At 34.3% G+C, this 11,087-nt stretch overlaps 1 protein-coding gene across 1 annotated transcript in view; it reads right to left on the reverse strand.

Annotated features, from left to right (window-relative positions):
• The window catches only part of LOC106462409 (ras-related protein Rab-39B-like), a 55,193-nt gene extending 44,348 nt beyond the window's left edge, over window positions 1–10,845 (reverse strand). The window contains exons 1-2 of the mRNA XM_013922336.2: window positions 10,378–10,845; window positions 4,503–4,644 (exon numbers count right to left, since the gene is read on the reverse strand). Of these exons, the coding sequence (XP_013777790.1) occupies window positions 4,503–4,644; window positions 10,378–10,595 (360 nt within the window). The 5' untranslated portion in view covers window positions 10,596–10,845. The remainder of the gene's footprint in view (window positions 1–4,502; window positions 4,645–10,377) is intronic.
• Window positions 10,846–11,087: the final 242 nt, after the last annotated feature.

Consider the following 11,087-nt stretch of genomic DNA (forward strand, 5'->3'; position numbering starts at 1 on the left):
AAAGAATATATATATATATATATATATATATATACACAGATGATACAATACTTATGTAATTGCACTTTTTATCTTTTTTGCAAGATATATTTTGTTGCTGCATATTTCTGAAAAGATCATGCTTTATGATATTAAATGCTATATTGTTCAAATTACACATATTTGTAGGAGAACAGTGATTGCATGCACTTATTCTTTAAAGCCAGATGGCTTTTGTTGTTTGACTCATCAAAAAATGTAAAATTTGGTTGAGCTGTGAGTGTATATTTTTCTTTTGAATAATAAATTCAAATTAATAATTAAATTTAAAGACAGTCCCAAGCACACTTATTATTATGTGCAGTTCATTTTATTAGGATGTGTTGTTTGCACATCATAGATATCTCTCTATTGTCCTATTCTATGATCTTTCATTAAGGAGATCATAGGATTTCAAAAGGGGAGGTGAAATACCCCTAGGTGACAAATTCTGAACATGAAGCTTTGAAATATGAGGTTGAAAAAGTATTACAGTGATAAAATTAGCGACAGCACTAATGCTCCCTTTAACAATTATGCCTTGTCTTCATATCACGGTGCTAGTTTTGGATCTCTTTAATGTGTATACATGTATATGTAGTAATGTTTGTGAATTTGTGATCAGGTGAAAAATTAAGAAATTGTTGTCTGTGACACTGCAATGTTCTCTGTTAAATACTCATTTTCAAACTAGTAAATATTATCAATTTTCAACACTCTAACACAAGTGTGTGTGATCATTATGTAATAATTACAACCCCAACTAAGTATCACACACAATCATAACACGCAAGTTAACCCAACAGTATTTTCTAATTTCTTTGATAGTTGCACAACAAAGGTCTCTACACAGACAGAAAACAATACGGCATCCATGAGCTCAGCTACTGTTTACATGGGTCAAGCCAATTGTAATGTATACTAATTACACTAGAGTGGTCCTTATTTGCAGGCAAAATTTAAGGTTAAAATTCTAAAACTCTCATCCCCTAATTCTGTTTCAGTGTACAAAAACACATCAAATGCCAATCTTCATCTGATTTGGACCATACTTGGAGGTTGGGGCCTGGCATGGCTAGGGCACTCGACTCGCAATCTGAGGGTCGCAGGTTCGAATCCCATCACACCAAACATGCTCACCCTTTCACCTGGGGGGCATTATAATGTGATGGTCAATCCCACTATTTGTTGGTAAAAGAGTAGCCCAAGAGTTGGCAGTGGGTAGCGATGACTAGCTGCCTTCCCTCTAGTCTTACACTGCTAAATTAGAGACGGCTAGCACAGATAGCCCTCATGTAGCTTTGCGCGAAATTCAAAAACAAACATAGAGGTTGCTCAATGAGGTTGAAGTGCTAGACTGCAGTGGCCTGGTACAGTGTGTACTATGCAATTTAAAAATTATTTATGTATTATAATTTATTTAAAGTATATTATTATACTATTACATGGACAATAGTGTAATTACATGATTATACGATTTCCATATGGTTTTGGTGTAGTTAGTCACTTTTGCATTGTTATCTTTTTTGCTCTAAGGAAAGTGTCTTCTATGATCCTGCACAACTTGAAGGAGGAATTGTTTCTGTTCTCCTTTTTTCATTATGATGTCCTTATATTTCTCAATAAAGGCCACACCCTTTTCAGCATTGTCACTTACAACATTTAAATGTTGAACTGACTTTAGTGCCTCCCTGTAGTCTTCTCAGGGTCATACTCTAGAAATCCAGATTGAATTTTAAAGCACTTGAAGAAGTCTGTTGTGTCCTTTGTGTTAAAATTTTCAACTGATATGATCTCAGACATCTTGATATTCAGCTGGATGTGGTTATTCCATGCTTTCCTTCGCATCTAGTGCCTTAACCATTGCTTGTTTTGTCACTTAATCAAAGAATGCAAAACCAGTGAGTTCCTCTTTGAGATTACTACAGAGGTCCAGCAAATTTTTGACAGGCAAATTTTGAAAGAGCAGAATTTCATCTTCTTATACTTAACAAGATGTATTAGAAAGTTAAGGTCATTGTGAAGGGAAGAAATGGCATCAGAAGCTGTGAACCATGTCCTAAGATAGACTCAAACAACAATGATGCAAATGTCATGGAGTGCTCTTTTCTGAAGGCAAATGGGCTAAAACTATTCCAAGTATATCTAGGAGCTATAAATCACACTTCACATGGAGGGATAATACCAAAAAAGGTTATAGCTAGTTCAAGAAGCTCTCAACAATCATCTCTAGGTTGGCTGACATGAAGCTGCTCTGTAGCAAAGTTAGTAACACTGTCCTTAACTTCCTCTATGGCTTTTGCTACTTCATCATGGTTAGCTGCACTTTCATAAATGGACAAAGTAATCTTGAGTCTGAATTTTCTGTAGTAAAGGACGAGATGAATCAAAAAACACTGGAGAAAGAGATTAGAAGGGTGAGGATTTGCAGCCACTGATAAAGCAGTACCTAGAGAAAACCCTGGTGTGGGAAACAGTCAAAATCATCATCATACTGATCATGTTCAAACTGAGGAGAAGGAACGTCATTTGAATGAATGGGAGGAGGAGGTCCTGTATAAGAGTGAACTCACAATTCATTGGACAGAGGCTGTCATGACCTCCTCTGACAATGAGCTTCCAGAAGACACAGGGCTCCTGTTAGTAACATTGTCACCAAAGAACAAAGTAGAAATTACCGTCATTTTGAAATTCATAATGGGTATGTAGTAAAAAAATTATTATTTTTTCTTAATCTTTAGTCAAGAAAGAAATAGTAAAACTTGAATGGAATTCAAGTTTCATAGGCTATTGCAAATCTCATGTAATTAATTACTAAGTTTAAAAAAACGTCCAGTTGAGGAAAAAAATGATGTTATTTTGAGTGCAAGTGCTTAAGTGGAGTTACTGCACAAGAAGGTTGTGTCGCCCTCCAACAGGTGGAGGGCTGTTTTTGCATGATGACATCATCATCATACACTGGTGAAGTTCATGTTAAATGGGATTTTTAGATGGGAGTTAGCTCAAAACCAGTGTGATGCAAATTTCATAGGTAAATGAATAAGGAATCAAGCTATTCTGTGAGACGAGATGGGTATCTATCGTCTCAGAATTGTAAACTTTAATTTTCCATGATAATTTGAGGTAGTAGGTAATTATTCATTTAGTGCAATATAAAAAGCTATTTCCATTCATTTGGAGACAATGTTTACAATTGCTAGCATTGCTCTACATAAGGTAAAATAGCTGTATTGAAAAAGCCAATACAAAAGACTTTTACATGGTTAAACTACAAAATCTCTACATGTTATAACATGCATCCATCTCAATTGAACCAAATTCTGGAGAACCAGTGTTTCAAACACCTAAGAATATTTGTAAAAAATACAATAAACATTGATCTTACAGGTATACTTATAAATAAATAAAAATCTGGTTTCTATCCTAAATGACTCCAAAGTTTTTCCAATTACAGTTTGACCCGTAAGCTAAAAATAGAGTTGAATCAAACACTGCTAACTTCTAAAGTTTTTGTCGTCCATGTGGTATGACCAATAAGGATAGTGTAAGTGTGAACTTAAAATAGGATTCAAACCATTTCTAACCAAACACAGTGCACTGACATAAGTCAATCCATTCTTCCACAAAAAGTTTTGCAAATTATGAAGATCTATCAATTTTGCGTAATGATACTAAATTTGCTCTAACTGAATATTAAGGGTTCTCTTCTTAGTATTGTTTGAATTCCTTTCAGCAAATTATTTAGCATTTAGTTTCTGTAATCACTATAGTATTGTATGTCTGAACAGTTTGAAGTAGAATTTAGCATGGTCCCCATTGATCAAACTATTGGTTCTTGATCCTCTTGAAGTCGTGATTTTCACCACTTGTACCATCAAACAAAAAGGACTTAAAATAGTTGGTTTACAGAAATATATATTTTATAAAATTTCAGAATTAAAAAGAAAATATAAAGTAAATCACTCTGTTAATTTGAAATTTATATTTTGAAATTCTAGTACCTTCAGCTTTTGTTTCAGCCTTTAATTACATGTTTGTGACAACTATTGTAAAAGGTAGGTGTATTCAACTCAAACTGATTTTCAGCACAGAAGTCAAATTGTAGCTTGAATATCTCAAAAACCAGTTGGGCTAAAAACCTTAACTGATTTAAATTATGAGTTTTTCTATAAAGTCAAATTCCACAGTTTTCCTTATTCTATGGAAAAGCTGAGCCATTAACTTTGGTATATATGAGCTAGAATGATTCAAGTGCAAAATAAGCTTAACTGATATTAAATCTACTTCTTGTTCATTACTTGACTTAGAAATTTCATGGTCAAGAAATAAATAATCCAGTGAGAGTAAACTACATAATCGATAATTCTGATTTGTGTTGGGTATCACGACAGAAACATTACAATTTAACTAAAACACTTTTAAACATGGGTTATCAGTAAAGGTATGTAAAAGTAGTTTCACTGTACACTGCTGATAGCACATACTTGATAAATAGCTCTCCTAGGTTCAATATGCTTAGTGGCATCAAATAGCCAGTCCACAAGGTGTTCAAAACTAGCTCGTCTTGTGATGTCATACAGGAGCAGTGCTCCTACTGAATTTCGATAATACGAACGTGTAATAGACCTGTAATACACACAAATAAAAAGTGTAAACTACAAAAATTTCACTCTATAACCTTATTTTGTTATATTCTTTTAAAACATATAGAAATGCTATAAATAAATTTAAGATGAGTATATAACATGTTAAGATAAAACTTTTCCCTGTAATGATAGAGAACTTATTTTCAATTTAATTCCACAGACCTAAGGTATCTTATAAATGCTTTAATATACTAATAATATACAATTAAATATGAAGCAAAAACAAAAACATGTTTAATATGCATATTAAAAAATTCCTTGGTGTGATTCAATATCATAGAACATTACATATGTGTACATGTGATTATAGCCATTTAAAGAAATATGTTGAACAATCTCTAATGTATATACTTGTTGACATAAATAATCAGTCATAAATATAAGCCTTTAGTAGTTGATATCTAAAGGTGTCAGATTAAAAATGTGGTAAATACAGAAGCCTTGGCTGGATAATATATATATATATTAATGAAATATGTCATCAAAAACTATTTTGTTTTGCCTTGTACAGAATTTATTTTAAAGACATATAATGGCTGGAGACGGCTTGAATGGGTTATGAAGAAAAACTTTAATATAAGTTTAACATAACAGCAAGCCATTCAAGCCGTCTCCAGCCATTATTAGTCTCAAAGTGGGTTCCTCGTCATCAAATTTAAAGACCTATGTTCAATATTGAGTCATTGCTGTTAGAGTGAATCATTTTGGAGGAATTTATTCTGCACCTTCCATTCATCAAAGACAAAGTTAACATTTTCCTTACTTGAAAATGTATTTCCTACAGATAACTCCACATGCAGTTTAGTTATCTTCCTCGTGTGTCTGTCAGAGAGATTTGGATGCCACTGGCCTTGAAGCAACTCTCATCTAATTCCACATGAATTGTACTGCTGTATGATGATATCATTATGAGGCCAAAGCCCTCCGCCATTACGAGGACATTACAATTCCATGCACAGTAACTCCCTCTATGCACTAACACACATGGAACTTCATTCTTTGATGAGCCAAGAAAAACAAAGGTACATTGGAAGTGGGAAAGATTGGATGGAATTTATGAAAGGTGAATATCTATCAGAAATACATTTTCAGGTAAGGGAAATGTTAACTTCCAAGATAATAGTTCATCCCTGTACACAGTTTGGCTATAATCCCAACTGGAAGTGATGAAGGAGTTGGTGTAAATTTTACCAAACTGAGATCCTTTTAGAAAACACCAGAAAAAAGCCCATGGAGTATGACACCCCATGACAGGGGCTCCATAGAAGCACAGGTGTGGGAGACCACATCTTGTCTTATCCAGGCTATACTCTTCACCCAGAATGTAAGGGAGGAAGAGGCAAATGTCAAAAGGATGGGCAACAAGTTCTACCACCCAAGTGGTCAGAGAGCCATTATGTGTACTGTGGTTTGGGCTTATTCAGTATGTACCTTGTGTTCTCATCTCAACTCGACTGTCAGACTCCAGCTGTGGAAGGGGGCATAGAACTCATGCAGTTGTGTTGCATATAAGGTGTGCTCACCTTGACTCAACTAAACAGACAATAACTACAGGAGGATGGCACATCAGATATATATATATATATATGGTTACATACAGTGTGTGATCACCTCAACTCTAATGAACAGACTATAGCTGCAGGAGAAGGGTGCAAGACCATAGTGTATGCTCACCTCAACTTTACTGAACAGCTCAGGTTACAGGAGGAGGGCACAAGTAGCATGAGTTATATATATATGAGGGGTGACTTGAATTACATTAACAGTTACCATCAAACAAGTTCTCACTGTATTGGTACTCTTTAGTCTAGCCCCAGCAGTTTAGTCAAACTGGTGATGATTTTTCATGGTCCACCAACCCAAGCAGCTAGAAACTGGTGAGTAGCAATGATTTCCATGCTCAACTCAACAAAGGAGGGAGAATTCTGGTTGGAGAAACTCAAAGAAAGTGTCTGGATCCCCATTAAATCTTCAGCCGGAAAGGTCTTTTACTCAAGACAGTACAATGAGTGGCCATGAAATCCTAAAAGCCAAGAAGTGGGCTGAAGACTTCCATAGTGTTGACTTTTTCCAGGATAGTCCATGGAATAGGTACAGTCTGGACTGGACAAATGAGTGAATATATATATATATACCACGAGGATACCTCAAGTACTCTTACAGAACACCCCATCACACAGACAACACAGGTAGAGACAGGGTAGATAGTATGAACACTTTCTGTTATCCTGGGAGGCAACATCAGACACACAGCAGGATGCTATGAATGAAAAAGGGGCCCTGAAAGAGAAATAGCACCTATTATTCTCAAAGACATTGGGATGATAGAAGATTGGAGACCTGTAGGGACAGAAAAACATCAGGAGATGAAACAGTCAGAGGGTGTAAAGAAGACAAATGTGTGGAATACGTCTACATGCTCACCAGAAGGAGCTCATCCTTGGATACACATTTGAACAATGGTAATCACAGATGAGGAAGAGGAGGAAGATGATACAAAAGGCAGGAAGACCCAAATGGGGCATGCAAGAGATCATGCAAAACCTCATCAAGGTCTCAATCAGGCATGTGAATTGGATAAAGAAGGTGGAAGAGAACAAAGAAAGCAGAGCGTAGTGAATAGGATGAGAAGAAACACCTCCTGGTATCAGTAAAGGAGAAAGGTTATAGATAAGGCCTCCCAACAACTAGTAAAAGCAGAGACTGACAAACAGTCAGGTAAAAAGGGCAGAAAGGTAGTTCATAGTATGACTGCCGGGAGGAAAGGAGTGGCAGAAGGTACAGTGACAAAGGACCTACCACAGCTATTAATAGACAAAAACAGTGGAAAGGCAACAACAAAATGCTACATAATTGGAAGGTCCAGTATGATGGGTGACAGGTCAGGCAAATTCCTTGTATAAGGAAGGAGAAGATAACCCTAGATAAAGAAGAGATGCATGAGGGTGAAGCAAGAAAGAGAGAGGAGAAACTGGGGAATAGAAGGAACAGTATAAATTCTAATAACAAACAAGGAGAAAAGACAAGATAAGCCCAAGAAGTGTGGATCATATGAGTAAGAGAAGGAAAAATAATAATGAAAACAGGCAAAAGATAGGAAAAGAAACATACTTGAGAATGAAACCCAGAAAAAGATTGAAAGGTTATTGTGATTTTACCACTTGTATTACCCTTTGGTAAAGTACTACACAAAGCAAATCAAGTTCATAGTCCAACAGATCATTTCCAATTGAGGAGAAAGAAATTCAACCAACAGGATTGGAATAGGAAGCCCATTAAGCATGTGATAATTCACAACACATTGAACAATGGCTACAATGACACTGTCAGTTAACAAACCTCCTAAACCTGCAGCAGAAATAAGGCCTAAGTGTGAACAAAATCACACAATCAGGCCCAAGTAGAAATCACCATTTTCTGAGAATTCAAAACAAAATTTAAAGATTTTGAAACAAAAGCCGAGAAAAACGATAACCAAAATTTCATTTATGATGCAAATCTCAATAAATTGAATTCCGTCAAGAAATTTAAATGCATCTGTTCCATACAATGGCAATGAGAAAAATGAAGCTTCTACCAATACATGTGCATGGGGGGGGAGGTGTATTGTCCATGGAGATGTGTCGATCTCCTAATGGTGGAGGGCTTTTGCTGCATGATGACATCATCATGTAGCAGTGTAATTCATGTGCAATTATATAGAAGTTACCTCAAGGCCATTAGCATGCAGATCTCTCTGGCAGATGATGAGGAAGATAGCTAAACTTTGTGCAGAGATGAAGTATCATCTCAGAAGACAATTTTATCATCTGATATTGTGAACTATAGGACAGCAATTTCACATACAGCTTGAGCACAATTATCATTATTTTGTAAAAGTGGATTAGGGTATGTAATATTTGTCATAATAGTGTATCTATGAGAAGCTGCTTCATATTCATAAATAACTGAAAGTTTGGACAGACAAGACTATGCCTCCTGTCCAATTTCCATATTAGTAGGCAAATGAGTGTTTTCTTGTGTTCATGTTCAGGTCTGCCAGGTTTACAGATAAACATAGTATGTTCAAGAATAAGCTTAGTTAATGAAAGTCGAATGCCAAGAATATTATAAATAAAATGGATAAGTTCAGAGCTCTAGCTAAAATGAAAGTTTATAATTGGAATAACAGAAACTTGGTTAAATTGGAGAACACTTATAACTGGAATTATTTTTAAATTCAAGATTATGAGATATTTAACTGTAAATAGACATTTGAAAAGAATGGGTTGGAAGGTTCTTTATAGCAGGAATAAACTGTAGCTTGTTACAATTGAAATCATAAAGAAGTGGGAATCAAAAAGTTGAACATTATGGGCTGCTCTCAGGAATTTTAAGGACAGAAAGTTTTTACAATTAGATTATGGTCATTAATCCTTTTGCAACAGGCTCATGTAACTTACATGACTTTGTAACCACCATTTAACCATGGTGGATTACATACTATAACTCTGAAAGTACTTAATGTATTTTCAAGAAATTTGGCAAGATTTCAGTAAACATTACACCTCTATTGTAGACAAAAAATCAGAATTTTTCATTAAGTACTTTTATTAAAAATCTGTCCATAAATATATGGAATCAGAATGTTGACTGCTCCAAATGCAAAGTGATTTTCATGTTAGGATTAAAAACGATTTTCTTCATCTGAAAATTTTCAAGTTTGATTTGCATAATCTTCAAAACCTCCTAATTAAGTACAAACTTTTTTCATAAAAACTTTATACTTTATTCAGACAGAAAAATAACTACATTATGTGCAACAACCTTTCTTTATCACAGAACACAATTTTAAGTAAAAGTACCCTCCTCACAACAAGAACACAACTTTCACTAGGACTGTACATGAGGGTTTGTTATATGTTTATTGATGTAATTTGTAAATATAGTCTAGAAAATGGAGTTCTTAAAAAAAACTGCTATTTTTGTTAATAAAGAGTACCACTTTTAATACACAAAATCATTACTGTTTATCAGCACAATCCAAACACTTTTCCCATGCAGTACTTCCCAAAAAAATCTTTTAGAAAATGTTCACTTTCTCTAAATTTTTTCAATGAGGTATGAATACTACCATGAGTAATTACTAGCACAAACATCCTCATTATGTCAGCATTTCTGCTATTTTTAAAAATTTTCTAATTTGAAATTGAATATTATTATTTTTAATCCTCAACTGTTTAAGCTTGTATGTTTAGCAAAAAGAAGAAAAAGGAAATATGTGTTATAGAGTACACTCATTTGAGATGACTATCAATATCTGAAAGTTTGAAACCCTCAAGACCTAAATCTCTCCATGTAATTATATTTCCATAATGCTGTCTGGTAAAATAAATGAATCACTTTTTTCCAGAACAAAGATTTAGAAAAATTAAAACGTGTTCAAATTTATACATTTTAAATGCAGTAAAGTTACTCAACAATGCAATAATTTCTTATAATATTATTTTTTATTTACATTAAGTAGGCTATAATCACACATAATCAAAAAGGACTTCTTAACCATTTTATATACAACTTACAAGCCTTAATTGAAATTAAGCAATAACATTGAGAAGATTTATGTATTTTGTTTGACAGTTATTTCACGTTATCACACTCTAAGCTTATGCTATCATAATCAAATACGTGAGAAAAAGACTTCCTCACAAGTATTTTAACCCAAGATTACAACCTGAATCTCTCTTGCCCAGCTGTGTCCCAGAGTTGAAGCTTAACCCTAACACCATTTTTTATTTCTACAAGACGGGAAAAAAAATCCACGCCAACTGTTGGATCCAATACTTCAGTGAATTTTCCTTCGGTAAATGCTCTCAGCAAAGTGCTTTTTCCCACCATACTATCGCCAATCAAAATAATTCGAAACTGATAATCAAAGATTGACTCCACCATAATGACTAGTACCACTACTAGTAGTAGTAGTAACTAGCAGTTACTATTAGTCATATTATAATATAACGTAGGTATATATTACATAGAAAACAATGAAATGAAACTTATAAGTTTAAAATAATGCTTATTCAGTTTGTAATAACTATTACAACCAAGCAAGGTTAGATTATGTACAACAATAACTTGGAATTGCATAATATCATTATCTATACATCCAATACAAGTTAGGCAGTTTGCCGCTTGCTGTGCGGTCAAGTTCCGTCCGTAGAATGGGATTTGGCACCCAAATTCTATCCTACTCTAAATTCCAGTAAATGTTGATTTTATTTACTCAATTTATTCATGTAACTTCTTGTTTTGAACGAAACATATTTCATAAGTATTATTTCATGTTGTATTAACAACTTAATGTGTTATAAAGTTATTACAGTATAACAGTTATAACAGTAATAATTTACATTAACAGGTTTATTAGACAAGAATCGGGGTTTA

Source organism: Limulus polyphemus, unplaced genomic scaffold, assembly GCF_000517525.1.
Source record: "Limulus polyphemus unplaced genomic scaffold, Limulus_polyphemus-2.1.2 Scaffold1159, whole genome shotgun sequence".
NCBI lineage: Eukaryota > Metazoa > Arthropoda > Merostomata > Xiphosura > Limulidae > Limulus > Limulus polyphemus.